This window comes from Chelonus insularis, unplaced genomic scaffold (genome assembly GCF_013357705.1).
Source record: "Chelonus insularis isolate UGA/USDA-ARS -01 unplaced genomic scaffold, ASM1335770v1 scaffold_229_pilon, whole genome shotgun sequence".
Lineage (NCBI taxonomy): Eukaryota > Metazoa > Arthropoda > Insecta > Hymenoptera > Braconidae > Chelonus > Chelonus insularis.
In genome coordinates this window covers 27,795-51,503 of record NW_023276790.1, presented here as the reverse complement: position 1 = coordinate 51,503, position 23,709 = coordinate 27,795, and the positions used below count along the sequence as shown (strand labels likewise).

The following is a 23,709-nucleotide window of genomic DNA, read 5'->3' as shown; positions in this document are numbered from 1 at the left end:
CTTATTCTATTATTGTTTATTTTTGTTATAATTCATTATTAAGATCATTTGAATGAACGGTTATCTATGGAATTTTTATTGTTTGCTTTTTCATACTATCAATTATTTGTGATTTAGAACAGAATGATTTTAATTAAGCTAACAATAAATATCAATAAGTTAAATATCTTTTGTATAAAATTATTATTCATTAATGAATTGATTTAATTGAATATTGATAATGGAAAATTCTTGTCTATAAAATTATATTTAACAGTCTGACAATTCGATTTAATTTGCTCACAATTATTTGGCCAAATTATTATGATAATCATAAATTATCATTATTTAACCAGTCTTTAAGTATATTATCATCAAAATACAATAACGAGTAAGGAAAATGTATTAAATAATGAATGAAAATGAGATATTGTTGGCATTGAATTTAATATTGAATTCATTATTATTTTATGGAATACTAATTGATATTAATTAAATAAATAACATTAAATAACAAAGAAAAATTTTCAAACAATTTTTATAGACATTATTATGTCTGATTAAATATTCAGGCTTTTGTTGTGAGTATTTAAATAGTTTATTGGACATAAATACTTTTTTATCATCCATTATTTGTGAATTTAAAAATTTATAAAAGACATATAAATTAAATTCACTTCTTAATTTTGAACTTGAATAAAATGAAATATTATAAGATATAATATCAAATTATTCTTTAATTTTCTATGAACAACACTATAATCACATTGAAATAAGTTGTTTAAAGTGCATGTCAGTACGAAGTAAAAATGGGTTTTTCTTTAATACAATTAACAAGAAGAACCACCAATGCATTAATATAAGTTTAATCAATGATTCAAGTCGTTGGCCTATAAATTAAAATGTCCACCAAGTGGAATGTATTTAATAAGACTAAGTATATAATCTGATGCAAAATTTATATATTATTATTCTAAATTTTCCTTTTCAAAATGATTAAGCTGATGCAAGTGATTAATGATTCAGAAGACATTAAACGCATTTCAAGTATTTCAATTAAGACAAATATGTTCGAGATGATTTGAAATTTTCATCTTTAGCTGTTGATGATGACCAAGACTCTTCTGCTAGACTCCCGTACCTCTGAACTCCTGGAAAGCGTGGTCCCGAGCTCTGGGGCGAGTAATAACCTCCATGAAGCTGATAGTAGGCGTTTCCAGGTGACTGATAGTAGTAATCTGATGCTAGAACATTGCTGTAACCCGAGTAAGATCCGTATGACGAAGAATATGATGAAGAATATCCTCGTTCGCTCAGACTTCGATAAGGCCCCGATCGTTGGGGCCGATCTTCTTGTCAGACAGGTGTGCTTACTGGTGCAGTACTTATATACTCGATATCACCAATACTTTTGACTCTTCGATGGCGTTTTCCTGTGTTACCGTTAACACTTGGTCTTGGTGGTAATTGCGGTGGTGGTGGTGAGTTACTCCTGATGCTACTCATGTACTGACATTGACTTGCTAAACTTCCAGTATCTGATGACGACGATGGTGATGCTTTTTCACTTCGTGGACGTAAACCCAATGCTCGGCTTAGTGATCCCTGTAATCAAATTGACTTTATTACTTTCCAATAAAATGTATCTTATTTTGAATACAATATTTATTTGAATCAAAATTTTTATTCAAGTATCCAATTACTTTCAAAACTAAACTTCAATATTTTTATTGATAACAATTGTTTCAATAATTACAAATATAATTTAAAAACATCATGCATCAAGATCCAGAAAATAAGCAAATATGTACAACAGTTGTACTTCTACTTGATGTTTTTGAGTTATTCAACAAGTTGTCTATGAATCAAATTGGTAAAATAAAATTTTTTATCATAGTGTTTAAAAAGTGAAATAAAATGTTGAATTAGGATTAAATGAGAGAGTAAAAATGTAATCCCATACCTGAGAACTTCTCCACGACAACTAGGAAGGATGAGATAGGTAAATTAAGAAACCGAGATCCATCCACATTGAAATCACATTTTATATTTACAATAAATGTCGCATATCATGCCACTTAAATATAATTATAATAATAAATAATAATAATAATAATAATAATAATAATAATAAATGCAATTTGTACGATTTTGCATTACTTAATCATTTCATTCTCTTGCATAATTATTATCTCATAATTCAATAACTTGGTTCATTTTGATACCAAAAGTATTATAGGATTGATCATAAATTCTTTTCTTTTAATTATTATAGAATTAATAAGTATTACTCGATATAATATTCAAGTCAGATAAAAGGTAAGTAAAATGATCTTTCATATAATCAAGTAAGAATTGTGTATAGATATTATATACAGTGTAATTAATTTTTAATTTGTCATTAAATATTCGTATTTCCTACCACTCATCAGGATATACGATTATTAAATTTCCCTACTAGGGATTACTAGCAAATATAAATTAATAATTATACTATTATTCATTTAATATTAATAAAGTTTGTTTGGAGATAATTGGTGAGGGCTCTTAAATTTGTGATAAGTATCATCGAATGCCACAAACTTGTTGTTAAATAACTATAGTGTTTTATAAATAACACAGATATGGAATCGATCAGTCTCCAATCTTACAATTAGATGAAATAATATTATATAAATGGTTAAAAATTTTTTTTAGTATTAATTAATTAATTCTCTTTTCAAGTTATCTATTTTAACTATGAAATAATAGGCCAAGACATCACTGATCGATCTAATGCTATCTAATAAATATGAATAATCAAAGACCCTCGTTGTCATTAAACTTTATTTCAAGTAACTTGTGGCTTCATAATCAGTCTTACCTCCTCGAATTTTAAAACATTTCTCTTCTATTTATTATTTATATCGTTTAAGCATTAAATCAACTATCTAAAAACTTAATTTTTTTTACTAATAATTGACTTGATTACTGAATTTTCACACTCTAAAGAAGAGCAAATTGGCCGGAATGGTGTGATCTATTGACTATAAGGTTAATCATTTATTTAGTTGGAAATAATATATATTTAAGAAAATGAAACAATGAATATACCGAACCTTTTTAAGGTAAAGAAGACTGCAGGTCTGCGACGATCCACGAGGATGCAAGGACAATGATAAATGTTAAGTTATTTAGAGCCCATAGCTCACAGCAAAGGGCGAGTCTCGTGTCAGAACAGATTTATTATGCATATAATATATGATAAAGATAAAAAATATTGACAGTTCAAGAAATGTTTCTTTTTTCCTTTGCGAATTATCACTTTCAAGCGAAAGCGCAATATATTTTCATGCTTTCAATCTTATAATAATGCATTTAATATCATGCATGATTGACGATTTTCAGATTATTTAAAGCTTTTTAGTTTTGATTGAAAGAATAAATCAACGAAAAACTATCTTATTGTGATCTTGTACTTTGGAATTAAGTTTATTTTTTTTAATGATTACTATTCTTGAAGCAAAATATTTATTAATGAATATAAAATTAATAATGATGATTGTTTATAAATAATATATAATGAAATGTTTGATTTTAATGATCATTTATTCTCAAATTAAATTAGTAATAATTTTATTATCAGTATGTTTTTTTTGTTTAGTAATTAATTTCATTTCAATATTTAATAATAAACATTTATTAATGTTACATGTTAATATGAAGTGGTTGTTTTATTATTTATTATAATATTTAAACATGTTGGAATTTTTGCATCACAAATGTTCAATGTACATGATCTTACCAATTACAATATTTTATGATATTCAAAAGAGAGCTACACTATGTTAATTAATAATATTACTAATAATAAAAAAAAGGAAAAAATAATCAATAAATGTTTTTTGCAACATAGTAACTGTTTATATCTCTACTTAAAAAAAATGTGAAAGCAAAATTATTATTATAAAATCGTCAATCATAAGTTTTCTCTTTGCAACAAAGGTAATGATGGCAACAATGATAATAGAGATGAAGATGATGATAATGATGATTTAAATTATACATCAATACTAGAATAAAATAAAATAATCGTGCAAATGAAGCATCAGGGAGGATTTATTTTACATTACCCTGAGACTGGAGCGTCGTCTATCAATAGTGTTAGAGTTGTTGTTGGTGGCCATGTGCAGAGCTGAGAGAGAACTCTGATGATGTTGGAGATGAAGGGCTCGATTACCACGACCAAGACTTCCACCAGCGCTTACAGTACTCATCGGACGACCTCCAGCTGGATTCCTCGGGACAACTTCCAGTTGGCTTCTATACACACACACATCCTCATGCTCGCTTTTCGTTTTAAATTACTACGCGGATTCATACACGTATATTTGATTTTTTTTTTTTTTTTTATAAAAAAAATCTCCGGCAATACACCGCAACACACACACGTTTTATACGAGTTGCTACCCACTGACAATTAAATTTAAACTTGTTGCAGCTTCGTTTTATCATTACCATTAAATAGAGAATATATATAATATATAACGTACAATATCTAAGTACAACATAAATATACATACACAAGCATTTTGTGCTCCAGGACAGAAAAAAAATTTGTCTATTCTTTTTTTTTACTGGGCTCTAATGATTATCAAAGTACTCTCTACTAGTGGCGCATTACTTTTAGATGATTTTTTAAAGTTAATTTATGTATTTATGTTTAAAACATTAGAGCCGAATAACATTTTTTTTTTTACTAAATAACACATTTAACAATTATATATATATATATATATATAGTGTATTTTTGACATTTGCAAACGAAAGATATCTACCATATTAATGCACAGTGATGTAATCTATGATCAGTTCAATTTGTTTGATGAATCGTTTTTATTGATAAATGCAGTTATTAATCTTCTCATAAAATATAAAAAAATTTCCCAATGATTTCAAGTTGATTTTTTTGTATCTAATGTTCGAATTAATTGAACCAATATTAAAACATAATAAGACATCAATAAATGGAATATAATTTTAAAATGAATTAACTACAAAGTTGTATTTGGAACCACAACTTGATTATTTTAGTTGATGTTTATAATTGATGTGTTTGATTGCGAACTAACTGAATAAATGAATGATGAATAAATCTGATCAAGGATAACACCACTAAACCACTAATAAAAATGAGTGCTATACATAGCGGAGTGCAGTGCAAGCAGTGGCTGTGGGCTACGGCTCAATTAAAAATTTTACCGATTAACTTGTGATCATGTGTGAATCACTTCTTCATCATTTATTAATAATGCTTTACACTAAATGATCGAGTGGACTGCAGACCAGGCTTAGTCGTTAAATAACAACGAATATATATCTAATAATCTAATAAATAAATTATTCTAAAATATCTAAACGAGCTTCAATCTATTAATATTCAATCATTAAATATCCATTTTTGCTGAATAATAAATGTTTGTATATGTACATTAATGTCAACTGTAGCTGTATCGTTTATACGTGTGTGTATTACTGGTAATGACGGGTATATCGTGTATTTTGATTATTCATTACAATTAATCAATTAATTAATTAGCCTTAAAGTTAATTCATTTTAGTACACATCAATTTATCAGATTTACTCTGAATTATTTTTTTTTTAGTATATTATGAATCATATGCTTAGTCAATTAATAAATCAAATGAGAGCACAGCCAGTTATTTATTTCAATCCAGCATCGATGTCACAGAGGCAAGAACACATCATTTTTTTCGCCACTGCAACATTGGAGTTCTCATTCATTATTAGTTTGAAAAACAAGCCTTAGACTGGGGAAGCATTCGTTTTATAAATGGAATATGGACTTGAAGATAATATGACACGTATTCCAATATTTTAAAAAATCGTGATAAATTATTTCTCGTTGACCTATTTATTACTCTGTCTATCGTCAGTGATTTGTCAACTGATTGGGATGTCGATATTAATTTTATAAATCGATCTATTCAATCGTTGGTGAATTTAACAGTATCAATTCAGTGGTCAATGCAATTTTCAACGCTTTTAAATTTTAAAAATAATTTTAAATAATTAAAAAGAATCTTTTTTTACGAAAAAAAAAATTATTTGAAAAAATATTCTCTTTCATCAAAGTAATTTGTTGAATTTTAACGAATTTTTTTTATAAAATGTCATCGAATAATAAAGTTCAATGGGAGTATGTTTGAAGATTATGTTTGGATCAAACGATATGACTTTGTAAAATTCATCGCGTATTCAAAGAGCTACTACAAATGAGCATACAGCAAAGTTTTGATCATTAAGCTTGAAAATTAAGGAAGAGAAACGTAGCGTAGCTACATCTCCATAAGTTGAAATCCAAACGGAATCCTTGCAAAGGGAGTGAGAGTCAATTCGAAGCCATAGCAAAGGGATCTTTGGTTGTTCTCTCATTGTTTTCCTACACCTACCTATGTATCGTAGACTTTACTTTGATTACGAAACCTTTCGTATCTTACCCTCTATCTTCTATTTTCCAAACCCAATCCTATTCTTAACTCTTTCTCAACACTCGAAATTCCTTTGATAAAACATCCAAGAGGTGAATTTTATAGAGTATTAAGAGAGGTTTTTTCTTTTTAAGTCGCGTTTGTTTATTTTTTTTTCCGTCAGTGCTAAATTTCGAAAGGAAATACTCCAAAAACAAATTCTCCAGCGTCATTTTTTTAGCTTTGTAACGTAAAAAATATTCTAATGTCTCAAGAAAAAAAAACTGAAACAATGATAAAATACCAATAATAAATAATCATAGGCATTGTATTAATATAAATGAATGGACCGTAAAAAAGTATCATCTTTGAATGGAGTGATTTGTTTTTGGTGTAATAAGACAAACGAGGGTCGGATGTCATGCATTAATATCCTCGTTTTTGCACGAGCTAACACTGTCAATTGTGGATTGATTGCCACTGGAACGAATGTCAAAAGTGATAGATCGAATGCCGATTAGTGTGCGTTGTCCATTGTTCCTTCTGGATGACAGTAGATTGAGTACCTTGCTGGTAGCACGAGTGCTTCTAACTCGGCTGTCAGGTGTCTTCGGATCATGTGTTTTGCTGGCGGGATCCCAAGAGCTGTTGCCATTGTGTCACCCGTAAATGAAGGCTCTAGTACTACGAGCGCCCCATGTACTCCGGAATCTTGAATTATTGACATTAGAACTCAAGTTACATTCATTATCTCGACATAAGTATAATAAATAAATACCATTCTAAATCAAGTTTAACCAATTTTCAAAATTAGTTTAATGTAAATTTGAAATTACCTTTGAGGTTATCTGCATATTCAGTTAAATCAATATTCCTAGCCCATCTAATAAACCTTTGATTGGTCCAGACTAAAGGATCTTCATCAACTTGGTCACATTGATGTCTGCGTATTGCCAATGCCTACAAAATTTATTTAACTTCATCTCAATTCTCATTTGAGTTAGTTTCAATGTCAATGAAGATTATTTTGCTAAGAGGATTAAATAAAACAAATGTTGCACATTTTAATCGGCTTAATTTATATCATACTATGCAAGAAAATAATTATGTGAATTATGTACAATTAAAATCTTTGGGTAGATTTAATGTTATTCTCAGCATCACCACAATGAACAATCTTGAGACTTTAGAAATATTAAATATATGAATGTGGTATTTACCTGTCTGTCGTACTTGAGCATCCTCAATAAATTAATGCCATGCATAATACTCGCTTGGTGAAATTTCCTCGTTACTCCAAGGAGCTTCTCCAGTTCTTTTTTTACAATTTGGTCAAGCATACGTGCGTCTACCATGTTTGTGGCGAAACTTTCAGCATATTGAGCGAGTCCTAAGTCAGGCAGCCATTCAGAACTAACCCAAGTGTGACCAAGTTGAGCGATACAAGGATAACGAACAAGACCTGGATGTCTATGCTCCTCAATTGCGAGTCTAAGCTTCTTCCTGTGAAGTGGATGTGTAATTCCTAAACCTGCTTCTAACTCAGCATCATTTAACTCTAGTAGAACCTGTTGAAAGATTGTCAGAATTTATCATATTCATCCTTTGTCTTATTATATTCTCATTATCTCTTAACCAGACTTACTCAGACTTTTTACTTAGGTTAATAGCTAAAATTAAAGTTTGGCAATAAGAATATAAGAAAGATCAGAAGTTAAAATTCTATAAAAAATTGTGATTAATTATATTCAAACTTAAGTAAAATTACATTAATTAAATCTCTTTTAATTCTTCTTCATTTTTTCAGTATGATATCAATTATGTAAAAGATTAGTTTTCTTTCTTCATACTTTTTTCAATCTAATTCTTTATAAGAATCCTAGGATAACGAGATAACGATTACTAAGTCTTTGAACATAACAAGCTATTAAAAATTGAAAAAAATCAGTAATGAATCATGTTGAAGGCATATAAAAGCTTAAAACTACAACAAATCGTATTGTGAGAGAATTTAAAGCTAGATAGTTTGTTTCACTCATTTTCATTTCTATGAATTAAAATTTTTAATAAAAAGTCTTAAGTAAATACCTTTAATGATATTAAATAAATATAAACAATTAATGCAATTATACCTTTCCAGATTTAATATTTTCAGCGCATCTTGGTCCATATTGTGGCATCCCTAAAGCAACTTCAAGCCAAGCTAAAACTGTCGGTGCTCTCCATCTTTCCATAGGAATAGCGGCAGCTTCTCTTAGCAATCGGAGCTTTTCGGCATAGCCTTCTTCCGTAAGGGGAGACCACGATCTATAGGGATCGAATCCATCGGGGCCCTCGTTTCCGGCGCTCCCACTGACGGAACTGTTTACCGCCTTCCGGTGACGCGACCGTGCGAAAACCCTTGAAATGAAATATAGAGATCATTATATCACTCTCGACCGTTTCGCACGCCCCTAGAACTCTTGTTCTTCAATAATGATAGTCTCAGAACACTTGTTTACCAATCTAAAAGCATTATCGTATACTTTTAGGTTTTAATGGAATAGCTATTTGATCAATTGCTTCCCGGCTTGAAAGATAAAAGCAAAAAATTACTTTAGGTATTAAAAAAGCAGAAGTTATTCTTTAGAAACGTACAATTGCAATGAATAAAACTTTTGTTGATAAAGTTTCTTATCAATATATTTCTTGTTCAATAAAATCTTCTGACCTTTATAATTAACGACTATTAAGGAGCTGATAAAGAAATAATTGCTGAATATTTTGATTCTTCTCTAAAAATAAATTACAATATTTTGACAGGTCTTTCTGCAATGGAAAAACGAATCTTTGGGTCTAAAAATTAAATATGATGAAATAAAAAATATTTAGTAAATTTGTTATCGTGATAATATGAAGACATTAGAAGTACATCAAGAAGAAAATGAATAGCTTTCCTAAAGCAACGTTATGCTCACTTGCCATGGAAAAGCTGAGCAGTCATGTTGAATTTAATATGGCTGAAAACTTAAACTCGAAAGAGATAACGATATTTCCAAGCCACGGATATTCTACACTTGCATCAACATAAGTAGTATGAAAACTTAAAATGACTTTTGTTGAAATGTACATTCATGATAAAATCTCAGTGCTAATAGTCTTCCTGTTAGTTGATAAATGTAAACAATGCAAACAAAGGCAATTTATTATAAACGACATAATTTACTGCATCTCCATTGTTACATCTATAATGATGCATATTATCATGACAAATTACATGTGTACTAATGTCAGACGTTATGCTCCTCACCTTGAAATGGATCCCCAGGGTCCTCCTCTAGTTGCTGAGGAACGGACGTGAGCGACAGGTGCAACGACAGGTGGAGGCTGTTTATTTCTTCTCGGCTCTGCATCCATTGGACTTGATAGTTGTTCTACAGAACGTGACATCGACGATGTATCCATGGATCTTGAGAATGCATTTAATGGAGACAATGTCGGACTACAATCCTTTGGTGTCGTTGCTGCTGTAAAGTCGAATCTTTTAGTAAAATGAAGTGACAATTTTCGCTTTTATAAAAAAAGAAAAAGAATATTAGACAAAATTATTTTATTCATTCATTTCTTGATATTCCAAATGTCTAAATTGATTAATGTACAGTTCAATAAGATGACTAAATTATAATAAAATAATTTTTTTCTCTTGATAAATTATCTCAAAGAACATAATACATATTTTCTTCCTCTTTCGAAGGAAGATTAATATGACGGGTTTTTATTAAATATTGATGCAACATAAAGAACATAGAAGATATTGATACTCTCATGTTTGAAGGATGTCATAAATCGTATTCTCACATGCTCATGCATTATAAAATACTATCTTCGATTTTTCACCAATAAATGACTTTTACTTTTCAAATGACTTTATTCAGAATTTTATTAAAATTTTTTAACGAAATTTTTATGGCAAATATGCATTCGATAATAAAATAGATAAGAATAAGGATGAATAATATGCAGCAAGTCAAGAAAAAAGATTATAATGGATAAGAATATGAAGAAAGGCAGCAAAGGATGAATGAATAAGCGAACGGACGATGACGACGATTAAACTGTACACTTACATTGGTACATGTGCGACGGGGCTACGGAAGATATCACGGAGATGCTGTCCATGTCGAGACCACTTCCCTCAACAGTAATAGTTGGTGTGCCTGCATGGAAATATAGGGAATATGAATTATAGGAAAGTGCGAGGAATGGGTTTACACTATTTTTTAAAGTCAGTTAAAATGGAAAAAGGATGAAAAAGAGAAGTGAGTGCTCTTGAATTGGTGTCCTCGTAAAAGACACCTGAGGTTAAAAGACCGGGTTATTTTCTTTTACAACATGTTCTTTATGTTACACCCTCAGTAATAAAGTATTAAACATTTCTAATGTCTAAAACTAAAGAAAAACAAAAAAAAAAAAAGCAACCATATATAAAAAAATTAAAAGCTTTTTTATCTATTCGTTTGTCTTAATTTCAACTCTTTAAATGTCATTTTAAATGTGCTGACGACTCAACTATTTCAACTTCATTGTGAAAATCCTCTTTCAACCTTTTAATCGTATTTGAAGCTCGAACAATTGAACAATTAAAAGAAATAAACTGCCACGGTTTTTTACTCGTTTAATATAAAATAAAAAATAAATAAATGACAGTAAAGGGTTTATAAAAGAGTAGAATTGCACTGTGATACGTTTTTTTTTGCGTCCAATTAATTAATCTTTTCTCTCAGTAAGGGGCTCATTGTTAAGATTAAATGCTAATACTGTTCGTTTCCTAATTAACTAACCATCAGTGGTAGAATCTGAAAGGTTTCCTCCTACACTCGTCGCTCCACCGCTTTCTCTATCACTAGATCCACGAACTCCGCTATCAGCACTGCAACTTCCTCTATCACCGGCTTGGCCAGTATTGGACACACCAGTTCCAGTGACATTGCTAACACAAAGGTCAGTCATTCCAAGAGGCGGCTGCGAGCCCAGGTGTGGCAGTAACATCGGTCCACAATTGCCAACTCCACTGTTGCTACATGCACCAGGTGTTGCTGTTCCATTAACACTTCCTCGTGGAAATGACACAAGGGATTCTTGATCGCTTAAACAGACATTTCCCACTCCACCTCGATCTGCTAGTTGACGTTGCAGCTGAAAATTACGTTTGATTATCAATGAATGTTATTCCCACTAATTAATTACCTATGGTATCATCAGAGTTATTTACAGTTTATATTTAAACATCAATTTGAATACTAATAAGTTGTTTCTATTAAAATTGATTGCTTTGAGAGGTTTCAAGTTCTTATTCATTACTTCTATTATTGTTTTGAAAGATTTGATAGCCATTATTGTAGAAGTAAACTTTCAAAATGATGGTATAATCAAGAACAGAACAAGGAGTATTTAGAGTTACTAACTTCTTTTATAGTAGCATGGGCATGTGAAAGAGCAGCTTCTTTGTCTGCTAAACTAGCGGCTAAACTCAGACTGCGGTCAGCCTCATCCCTTGCGGCTCTTAGAAGACTCCAGCGTTCTCGTTCTCGTTCTCTTTCTCGTTCATCTGTTTGTAGGCCGGCACCTTGCTGCTGAAGACGTCCCAATGTCGCTTCACTTTCCCGCATCCGCTAAAATCAAATGGTGAGAAAACCCACATCCGGGCAATCACTCCACCCCAATTGAACCAACACCAAATAGCAATAAAACGTACACAAGTTATCATGCAAACTTGTTAAACATAATTATTACTTGTTATATTATTTTTATATAATTGCTTTGTTTAAAAAACCTTCTTCTCAATCCACTAATTACTGTTTTCTGGTACAAATCAACGCTAACAAGCAAAGTTAAGTTTATTATGATTAAGGTATTTTATCGTATAACATAAATGAGATTCATTATGGAATTAAAGGTGTTAGACTGTTAGAGTAACATGAAGGTGTTCTGTTTAATCCATTTATTTCTCTCTGAACAAATATTGTAACGACGTACGAACAGTTTATCGAGAAAACTTGCTAACGAGTTTAGAGCAAGCAGGTAAAGTGTAACTGAGTCGACAACTTATCAAACTGAACTTGAATATGCACATAAATACGAAGGGTATGAAATAATGAGACTACAATGATGACAAAAAAAATTAATGATAATCTCATGATCTTGATCGTATCGATGAACAAAAAAAAGGATTTAAATACGATTTAAGAAGATAAACAGGAATAACATGGTCTTACCCTCGTCTAAATGTCACCCAGTGAATCGTTTGTATTTTCCCGAGATAAGAGAACTTGTGACGGTAAGTTAAGCCGAGGGTAGAAAGTTCTAGGGGCAAGATGGTGCTTGTCTAGAAAGGGGAAAAGAATCAAGGGGTGTCGATCGGAGGTTGTATAAAAGAACGAATCATGCGATCCCAAAGACACAGTGACACATCGACACTCCAGAAAAAGATGAAACAGTTCAGTGGAGCTTGAAAAAGTCGAGAATGAAGTAGTAGAAAATTGACGTACTTATTTTATCAAAAAAAACAAATATTATGCAATATATTTATGAAGCTAAGTAAAAGTAATATTATGGAGTTTTAACACCTGTTTTCATACCTTCACATTTAATCAACTTTTTTATTAACTTCTAGGTTTTTAATTCATCGACTAAAATCTATAGCCATATGGATAGAATAGTAGGATGGTTTGCTGACATCATGGAAATTCAAAGCACGAATGAATGAAATAAGATGCATTTGACGTTGAGGAAATTGAGAAATTCCAGTGAGATTTTAATGGAAAGTATTTCATGTAATAGCTATAAATTGAATCTATCAGTGTACCTCTATATTAATTTTTACATTAATATAAAAATTAATCTGAAGAATTATAATAAAGAGTTGAGATTAAAAGATTCATTAACGAACTCGTTTATAATTAGAAAGCCATTATTCACTGATGTTTTTTGTTTCTAAGGTAAAGTACACAGTCATGGAGAGGAAAAGTATTATGTAACTTTGATGAAAGAAAGCAAATAATTATCCATTCTTGAATAAATAAATTCCAATAATAGTTGCAAATGTACAATAAAATTAATGAAATGTAAAATATTGTTAAAGTTTTATCATATTTCAATGACATTCAAACCAACCTGTTCGTAATTTCGTATAAAATCTCGCAATTCTCGTTCTTTGTCTTCAAGAGTACTGTAAAGAGCTTTCATTTGGTTTAGTAGATCGAATTTTTCAGCCTTGAGTCGTTTTCGATCAGTCTTTAGCGCTTGGATAATCTCGCGAGAGTGCTGCAACTCCATTTCCAAAGCAACGAACCGAGCTTCTTCCTCAATTGCCGCATCTTCACCACCAACTTCGCCCCGAGCTGCTCCACTCAGTAACAGTCGCCGCAATCTTGCAACTTCCGCTACCAAACGCTCGTTTTCCAACCGAAGTCTTCTTGTGCTTGCTAATTCAACTGGTGCTCCAGCATGTAGACCAGGAAATCTTGATGCTACACATTTTATAGAGTTTGATTATTAATAAAGTTAGTAACTTATTCAATAATTTTCAAGATTCATCAATTAATAAAGAACTTTAATTTCCTAAATCAAATGCGTTTCAACAAATATTTGAGAAATGGGTTTAAATTATTCAAATATTTCTGTTAGATTAACTTTTAATTTGACATCTGCTACTATGTTTAATTGCAACATCAAATATTGAAAGTTTTTCACAGTTTTTCAATTAAGATGAAAAATTAACTTACATTTATATATAAAATTTTTAATTAGCATCCTCCCTAATTAAAAATTCAATAAACTTTACTTAACTAATTTTCATTTACGTAGATACTAGTCTGTTAAACATCAGAAAAATTTGTTTGGGTTTTTAATTATAGAATTCATAAACATACAATTATTTGTTGAAAACTTTTTAAAACTTAAAAACTTACTTTTTTAAATTCTAATTAATAAAAGACATTCAGAGAGAATTTAAAAAACAATAAATCAACTGAAACATCTGGATTCTGAATAGTTTCAGAAGAAGCATTTATTTGAGTGAGAAATCGGAAAAACTAATATTTCACTAAAGACAAACAGAAATGATAAAATATTTATAAAGCGAAAATTGATAGTGTTGCTTGTTGGAAGGAAAAGCAATCGTATAAATTCTCACATAAATTATTGAATGTCAGAGCTTTCTTACTAAGCGAACCGCTTGGTGATGTTGGTCTACTACTTGGTGCAGGCGCCGGAGGCTCGTTGTCTTCATCTGGTCGTACGTCACCATCAATTATGTCTTTACTATCTTTTTCAAGCTCGTTCGAATCCTTATTGGATCGTATAGAATCCCTATTGGTAGTAATACGAAGTCTTTCACCACTCGAACGTTCACTTCCACCACGTTGGAAGAAATTGGTGGCTCTACCAGTTCTATCAGGACTAGCACTGCCAGATCTTGAATCGATACTACCACCGGAACCACTAATTCGAGTTTTCTCTACAGCTGATGTCCAAGGTCGTCTCGTCTTTTCACTTGGACTTCGATTAGGCGAGTCATTATTCCGTTCTGAAATTGAAAAATACAATCAATAAAAATGTGAAAGATTCTATTTACTTTAACACTTTGAAACTTGAAACAAATATTTCTATTCAATTATTAGCAATAATTGAAATTCTAGTAATTATGATTTTTTAAATATACCCTAGAGTAACAATAACTTGTTCAAGGTTTTTTTTCCTTCAAAAGATGTATATGTGAGTCTTGAACAAGAATAGAAAATGTTACGATTAATTTCTCACTAATTTAACACATACTTTATTTAGCCTCGAGTTCTTGAACATTACATGAAACTTGCTCTTGATCTTTTCCTTTTCCATGAAAAAAAACTAGTTCTCATTACTGTTCATTTAATAGAGTTCACTTTTGTACTTGATTTTTTTCTACAAAAATAATCAACTCCATTCTACAACTCTTGCAAACTTTTCTCAGTACTTGAGACCTATTCATTCACTTTCCTAATGGGAAATAAAAAATAAACTCACCAATAGAAGGGCTGGTTCTGTTGCGATCAATCGGACTAGCTCGATCTTTTTTATCTACAGGACTATTTCCTTTATCAATAGGACTGACAGATTTCTCACTAGCAGAACTTCTCTTATCTACCGGACTGCTTCCAGCACTTAAGCGTTTGAGTGAATCTTCCTGAGTATTTTGTCCTTGAGTTTCTACATTGGCTTCCTGGCTTGAAGCTGGAGTTAAGTTGTTGGTTGTTGGACCACTGGTACTTGTGCTGTTTACTGTTGCATTAGTATTATTGTTACCATTGCTGGTTGGATTGTTTGAGTTACTGTTAAGCGCCAAGGCACCACGAACGTTTCTTAACTCTCCTCGGAGACTTGCACATTCCCCTCGTGCACGCTCCAGCTCCCCGTCCAAACGGGCGCCAGTTGCTGCGTTTTCTTCTACCATCACGCGAAGTTTTGCCTGCAAAATTAATTAAAGTTTTTTCATCTTCATTGTATTTATATATTTGTGTATATTCTGATTGAATTGCCCCTAGGATCGACTCACTTTGACGAGATATACATAATCGCCTGGAAAAATTAATTTGCTAGAATAATTGTTTCACACTTGATTTTATCCCAATATTCAATATAGCTGATGGATATGCATTTTAATGAAATGAATTTAGGTAAATTTTAGTGCAGATATTTTTAAAATATTTAATAGTTAATTACAATATTCCATAAAGTTAAAAAATTACGTTAAAACTTTACCAATTCTGACAATTTTTAGAAAAACCATTTTATTAATTGTTTTTATTAAAAAAAAAAACAACTAGTTCACTTTAAAAAAAAATATAAATAATCATTTTATTAATAAAAATATTTTGTTATTTTTAATTTTTTGGAAAACATTTTTCTTTTTAAAAAGAAAATAATAAAAATAAAAATCATGGTAAAATTAATAAGAATTGAGTAATGATGAAATTGAATAAACATTTTTTGCAACTGTTTATTGTCTGTCATTATTGTTGATGAAATGATTTCAAATGTCATAAAATGAAAAATTTAAGTGACATTTTGCTCAACACGGAAGCGAATCTTTACACAGAAATGGCAACTGCAAGAGTATTTGCGGTTTTCCTCGAGGGTTAATTATATCTACAGGAATAATTTTGTAGCACTACTGTAATATGCAAGTCTGTCATGCTCAGGATAGGCCTCGTTGCACTCGACTGGTGTGGACAGATGGCACAACTCGACGCAATCCGTTAGTTTATTATTTTTTATTTACCTCCCTCTATTTATTTGCACTTATATACACCACATATACTTTTTTTCCATTTCTTCCACAACATGTACCAATCATGAAAAACTTTATTAATTAAACAGAGGTCTAAATTACCGACAATTTATCTCTATCAAGTCACGTGAGAGTGGTATAATAATTGAGCATAATATTCCGTTTATTAAAGGACTCGTTACCTTCAATATTCATAGGTGATTAACCTGAGCACGTGAACAAAGGTAAAGTTGATGCTTGTTCGATAAAGGTCTCACCACTAGATTAGTTGATACAACTACATGAATATATTACCAACTGATCCACAATTTTTTTTTTTTTAGATTTATTACTTACATTTTTATACGTTATTCCTTTTTATCGAAAAATTCGCGTGATTCGAGTGTCAATGGCGCTGTACCACAAGAATTGCTGATACTCAAAGGCTTTGGAAACCGACGACGGATCTTGTTTTAGATGAGAGTCATCAAATGAGAAGCCATGCGGACATGTGGCGGGACACTATATGAAAATAGACGGAGCAGATTCGTAATGCTCTGAATTTACAGTTGGTGTATAAGGAAAAGTGTAGCATTTGACCGAGTTTTACGTCAAGATTTCATTTATGAATATATGAAAAATTTTTTTACCTCGTTGCGATCCTCTCAACGTTCCCAGAAAAGAGGTTAAATTTTTTTACGATTATTAAAAATATTTTCTTGAATATTTTTCTTTTACTTTTTTTTTCGACTTAACATTTTTAATTAATAAATGAAAGTCATTAAAAATTTTTATATTTAATTCATCAACTCATCATTCTTATTATCAACATAGATAAAATTGAATAATTTGTTATTCTCTTTCAGCTGATGTATTGAAAATTGAAGAGGCAATTATTTTTTTTTTAAATATACAAACACATACTGGATATATATGTACATTTCTATCAGCACATGATCCATTGAATTAATTTTTCCTGGTCATTCTTCCTCAATATTCGTGCGCAATAGCAGAGAATCAATTTTATAACCCTTCCTGCATGACTCACATGAACAAAAAAGGATAAAAATGACTTTAAATATCGAGAGCTTGAATGTAGTCATAGTTAAATGAAATACTATCACAAAAGAATCGTGCTACAGATGCAAGGATTTGGATTAGAGTTTAATTAAATCATCAACAGAAGACTTTGTTGCATGTAAAGTGTATGTTTCAATATCCAAGATTTCTTCATATCAAACCTTTTATATTATATAACTATTGAATTCATGGCATTGAAGCTCTTAGGAATAAAGGAAAATCAAATTCATCATATTCGATTGGATCGAAGCTCAGTAAAAGGTAAAATGGATGACATATAACTTGAAAATTATATAACTTGCATGTTAGAAAGCTTTATTTAGTTAGTGTGTTCTCATGTTTCATAGAAATTTATTAAAAAAAATTTTGTCAGTTTTAGGTATAAAAATGGCATATTTTACAATATGATACATGTGATGATAGAGAAGCTAACTAAATTGCTGTAGCTATTAATGTAATAATAATTGTGTTATGAGACTTGGAGATAATAAAATAATAATAATGTAATACTTCATCATCTGATCTCATATTTTTATCTTATTTTTTAAATGACGAAATAATGGAATAATGAATGGATAAATGGATCAAATTATACTAAACTTTGAAGCTTATATATTATTGATAAAAGATTGCAATCATGGAATGAAAAATATCATTATCTATGTTTATGGTAGTCAACTATTTCTCATTGATGGTTTATCATTATAAAAAATAACGAACTCTAGTCACGATTATAATGAAACTATCATTATGATTAAACTTGAAATATTTAAAAAATTCTAGAATAAATGGGATTACATTATTTTACTTTAGAAAAACAAATTTTATAAATTTTAAAAGAATTTATATTATAACTTTTATGCCTTAAAATGATATTTTTACCATGAAGAATATTAATATAATTTTTTTTTAATTTTAATTAAATTAAATTCTTCAATGAACACTTTGAACTTTCATAATTGCAATTATTTCTTTGTTATAAACTACAGTAGCGACAAAAAACATTTATTAAATCCGTATATCCAACCAGCTTATTATGAGCAGAAAGAATATCTTTATAAAATCACATTAAAATAGAAAAACTTGAAATAAAAAGAATCGTGCAACTGGAACGAGGTTCCGGATTGAAATTTCATGAAAAGAATAATGAAAACGAGATATTAACACCCATAGACCAGTGTTCTACTTCTGTCTGTAACTATCCAACTTATCTTTTACTTCAATATTCAAGACTACTAGCCTCTTACTAGTCTTATTTACCACAGCATTTTTTATCAGTATTTAATCGGCTTATGCGTCAGTACGTGAGGTATACAATCGCACGAACCCTTTTTTAAACAAACAGGGAGTAACTTAGACGGGGGTGGCCCGGGTGTGGACGTGGGACCACGTGAATTTGCACGCGATATTGCGCTTGAAATGTTCGGCGACTGGTACAGCATGAAATTGCTGTGGAAGTACTGGAAAGCCTGCAGGATTCTACTTCGGGTTAAGGGGGTAATAGGTGACAAGGGAGGTATAGGTCTGGTTAATCCATTAGTGGTGACGTCATGCACATGCAGAATACTAGTATATAGGATCTGTTCATATATATATATTTGCATACGTATATATGTACCCTCCTCTGTTGCATATGTAGTGACCACAATGGGGATCGACTCTGAGGTAGCTGCATGAATAGATATATCTCTATAGCTCCTACATGAAGACTATACATACAGAGTAAGAGTATAGGTTTAGCCATTGAGATCAGGTAGGACGTTAATGAACGTTGAGTATATTTGGTTTAACTTTGTTTTGTATCTTTACTCACATTAACATGCTACCACACTAGTGGATTCAATTTTTTTGCATGAACAACGAGTTTTCAAGCTATAGGATTGTTCTGTCATTGTCTTGGATTAATTAAAGTAGATTTAAGTACTGAAAAGGGAGCAAGAATATAGTTGCTAGAATAATTCTCTATTATTTTAAAGAGAATTAGATGAGATAATATTATTGAAATGAAGTGTTTTATGCTTTTCTTCAATGTGTGAATGAAAATAATACTGTCTATTTTACAAATGCATAAAATACCTTGTTCTTCTTTTATTTCAGTCATGCATATTCAAATTCTCTGAAACATATTCTCCATCATTAGTATAAGCATTTTAGAACACATTGGATTTGACTATAGGAGGTAGAAAGAGAATAGCTTGATTTCCTTGAGGAATGAGAGAATAAATTAGGTCACAGATTTGTTCTAAAGCCACCAATGATAAGCTTTCTCAAGAAGAAAATCCCACGAATTCTTTAGAAATGCTAATACAAACCATTTCCTCTATGGAAGTTGCTGGTTTGTTTGAATTTTATGTTTTTGCATATCCGTGATGGGAATTAGAGTCGAATAAGAACCTTTGGAGTTTCAAAAATTCTCGAGTTAGAAGAATGAGCTATATATATGCTAAGTTGGACTAGAGAAAATAAATATAAAATTCCTATATGATAGTTGCTATATTATATGATCCATCAAACCTACAGAAAGCATGTGGAAACAAAGATATTTCAATTTGAGGTTTTTGAACTTTCAAAGTTTCATGCTTCTCACATTTAAATGCATAAGTTTGAAATATCTCTAGGTATTGAATAAGAAAATATAAAAAAGGAATTGATTTTTTCTTTAGTTGGTGATGGTGGTAATCAATATTTTTATAGCTTCAAATAATTGTTTCAATTGGTTCTATTAAATTTCAATCACTCATTATTTTTAAGATACTTTTGTCTGTAAGATACTTGATAGTTGTTGGAGTATTTTATTTTTATTCTCATGACCTTTTTTTTACACTTTTGATATTTTTTCCTTCCTCTGCATTTACATTTTAGAAAAAACCTTACAATGTTTATGCAGTAATTTAAAAAAATAGTAAATTAGTAATAATGATGTCACTTTGGATTTAATGAGTAATTTGAAAGGGTAAAGAACTCATGTACATATGTGGCTTTATTTTTCGAACAATATTCCACACACGTGGCCCATGTCAGATGCTATAGTAGGGATGGTCGCAGGTGGTGAAGCTGTGAGGAGCCACTTAGTGGTGCTCTTTACAACTACATAGACTATGTCAGTCTGTCTTTTAACCCTTCAGCTACAAATCGGAGCCAAAAAAAAATACAAAATATCTCTATTAAAAAAAAACTAAAACTAATGACTTTGATACTTCGTCGAAACGTTTTTGGTCAATTATTAGTGTAATTTTAAATTCTTGTATTCTTCGAAATATATATTTTTTGCCTTTATTTAGAGTCAATTACTTGCATATACTTTGGCTCACGTAAAGCCCAACATAAAGTGGAAATTTTCTTCCAGATAGAAAACTTTGTTACACGCGACGTCGATGTCTGTTTCGAGCTTAAACTATATAAGCAGTAGCTACTACTGATATTAGGCATGATCTGTATTCCTACTCACGTAGCATATTCAACCTTCTCCCTATTCTCCTGCTTACAATATGCCTGACTTTATGCACGTATTCGCACGCACTCTGATCGTAATTCCAGAGAGGACAAAAATTCACGCGCTAAGATTGCTCATCAAAATGCTGATGGAAATTTTAGGTTACAGTAATAACATGGTAAAGCTATACAGTTTGGGTTATAAAAATAAATTCATACTAAAAGCAACTATTTCTTAAATGTTAAAATAATGTATGATAAAAATATGTACACGAAGGTCGTTGAATAAAAGCACAACTTAAAATTTATTAGAGCGAAAATAATAGAAAAGCTTAAGCTTTTATCCATCATACCGGAAAGACTTATCTCAAAGACAAAGATATTCCCATTTTGTGTATTTTCTTTTCTGGTCTTATTCAAAGTCTACAGGAGTCTCATTGACCTTAATATTTTATGTGCAACATTTTTTAAATGATATATATCTAAAATGAAAAATATGTAGTCAAGAAACCCTTTTCATGAATACACCTTCCCTATTATGAAAGGAAAAAGAGATAAAGTTTTACCTGTGCATCAGCAAGGATGCGCCTCATCAAGGCCAAGGTGGGGTGTGTTGAAACTCCGTCATCGCTGGCAAGCTTTTCACCCTCTGAACTCAGTCGATTCAGGCTTTTGATAACTGAAAAAAATAAATAAAAATAAGGATTCATTAAAATATTCCTCCACATTTGATCATTTAAACTTTATTTACTGAAAACCTTCACCAAGCATCACAAAGTTTTTTAAGCTTTTAGGTACAATTTAAGGCTGTATGAATTTAGTTAATGGCTCAATGAAAGTCACATGAGTCTTAATTACTACAACTCGTCACTGGTTATCGAAGTAAGAAGTACCAAGGGAACGAGGTATGTAGCTAGGGATTCAAATTTATCTACAAAAGCAAGTTGCTTTGGAGCTCAATAACCCTTTCGCTGGGAGTTAAATGATCTTGAGGGAACGAGGTGAAACTCACTAACATAGCTGTCCAAGCACGTTCAGTTCGCATTATCTTCTCTTTGCTTTTTGAACATGGACGATAATTGGATTCCCGAGTGTCTTGAAGATGCCGAAAGAGAATGCATTTCGTGATAAAGTATTATCGACAACTGACAGTTCTTTACAACCCACAAGTTAATATTTTAGCAGAGTCAATAGCCTTGTAGGAAGTTCTACATCCCAAGTCAGTGGTATTATTATGAAAAATTTCGTCTCTGAGAAATAAAGATGAAAAGCTTGCACCAAGAGAGACTTTTAAAGTTACTTCAACAGGGAAATAAAAAAGCACCAAAGTTTTTTTCATGTATGCTGAGTTGATGTGGTGTTATGGATGAGTGTAAATAAAGGGGTGTAGAGCAAACATCGATGTATCGCCTACGCGTGACTCTGACAAGATGTAAAGTTGCTAGAAATATATGGGACTAGGTCGTGGGTGGAGAAATAGCCATGACCGCAAGGGAATATGTTAGTTTAGGTTAGATCGTTTAGAATATCACAGTATATAACTGTGAAATATACCATGAAAGTCTTTCTTTATCAACAGTGAGAATAAACTAACTGAAAAGTATTCTTGATATTCTCTGTTGTACATTCAGCACCGTAATAATATACAAGCCAAGTTTTTTAACTTCCAAGTTTTGCACCAACTTTCTTGAAGGAATATTGATTTATGAAGAAATATAATAATGCATTTAGTAAAACCTAGTTACCAGGTTATAACTTGAAATAACAGATACCAAAAGAGTCTTATTTAACTTAAAAATTTTTTACATTTCAGAATTTACATTTCTTATCAACTGATACTTGCTCATAAAAAGCAATAAAATAATATTTTTAATAAACAGACCTAGTTTTTACCTTTTTTTTTTTCTTTTGCACCTCTATCAGAAAAGAATTTAATTAAGTAATTTTATAGCTGTAAAAGTGCTGTAATCTACTTTCCAAGCTAGAAGCATTTCGTGTAATTGATTCCCTTAATAACCGAGAAGGAATTTGAGTTCTCTCTAGTAATAATTATTTTCTCATAGTACAATTGAACTCACCTTCTTCATAGGGTTGAGCTCTTTTAGCAAATGCCTTAGAAAATACTCCACGTGACTTGGTAGTTTCTACACCGTTCTCAACAACCGTGCTCATTGTGATTTTTTCTTTTGCTTCAGATCAGAAAACGTGTACTTTCACCAAGAGAACCAATCTCTGGACAATCAATGGAACCATCTGCAATGTACATTTAATCTCACCATAAACGTTTGTCTTTGACAGTCTTTTGACTTTCTTCGGTATCTCTACTTTATAGCATATTGAATTTTCTTCAAGAGAATTGAGAATTGAACAACGATATTGAATTCATATATTTTATACACATCACTGGCCTTCGCTGTTTGATCGCATTCTGTATGTCGTGGAAAATGTATTCATGGATTCGT

At 31.0% G+C, this 23,709-nt stretch overlaps 1 protein-coding gene and 1 long non-coding RNA gene across 6 annotated transcripts; one reads left to right on the top strand and one right to left on the bottom strand.

Annotated features, from left to right (window-relative positions):
• Positions 1-709: 709 nt before the first annotated feature.
• LOC118073138 (liprin-beta-2) lies at positions 710-23,538 on the bottom strand. 5 transcript variants are annotated; one of them, XM_035093453.1, is made up of 17 exons: positions 23,326-23,538; positions 21,814-21,926; positions 15,493-15,934; positions 14,624-15,016; positions 13,603-13,958; positions 11,895-12,101; positions 11,271-11,625; positions 10,557-10,646; positions 9,740-9,956; positions 8,583-8,850; positions 7,671-8,018; positions 7,287-7,410; positions 7,017-7,161; positions 4,092-4,281; positions 3,078-3,104; positions 1,943-1,963; positions 710-1,584 (listed from the first exon to the last, which is right to left on the bottom strand). In XM_035093453.1, exons 1-17 carry the CDS (start codon positions 23,417-23,419, stop codon positions 1,336-1,338), a joined length of 3,639 nt encoding a protein of 1,212 aa, XP_034949344.1. In that variant the 5' UTR covers positions 23,420-23,538; the 3' UTR covers positions 710-1,335. The 5 variants fall into 5 exon arrangements, with proteins under 5 accessions (XP_034949344.1, XP_034949346.1, XP_034949347.1 ...); XM_035093454.1 differs by having other exon boundaries at positions 711-1,584; positions 14,654-15,016; positions 23,326-23,537; XM_035093455.1 differs by lacking the exons at positions 1,943-1,963; positions 3,078-3,104 and having other exon boundaries at positions 23,326-23,537.
• Positions 16,850-18,298, top strand: LOC118073139 (uncharacterized). Its single transcript, XR_004691078.1, has 4 exons — positions 16,850-16,980; positions 17,080-17,420; positions 17,602-18,076; positions 18,189-18,298. It is a non-coding gene; the product is annotated as an uncharacterized lncRNA (long non-coding RNA).
• Positions 23,539-23,709: the final 171 nt, after the last annotated feature.

Bases quoted from the DNA above. Each gene is read 5' to 3' on its own strand.
- LOC118073138 (XM_035093453.1), bottom strand. From the start codon at position 23,419: ATGAGCACGGTTGTTGAGAACGGTGTAGAAACTACCAAGTCACGTGGA. The intron at 7,162-7,286 runs GTAATTTCAAAT...CAATAATTCAAG, and splicing joins ATATGCAGATAACCTCAAAG to ATTCCGGAGTACATGGGGCG. The intron at 1,585-1,942 runs GTATGGGATTAC...ATTTGATTACAG, and splicing joins TGTCGTGGAGAAGTTCTCAG to GGATCACTAAGCCGAGCATT.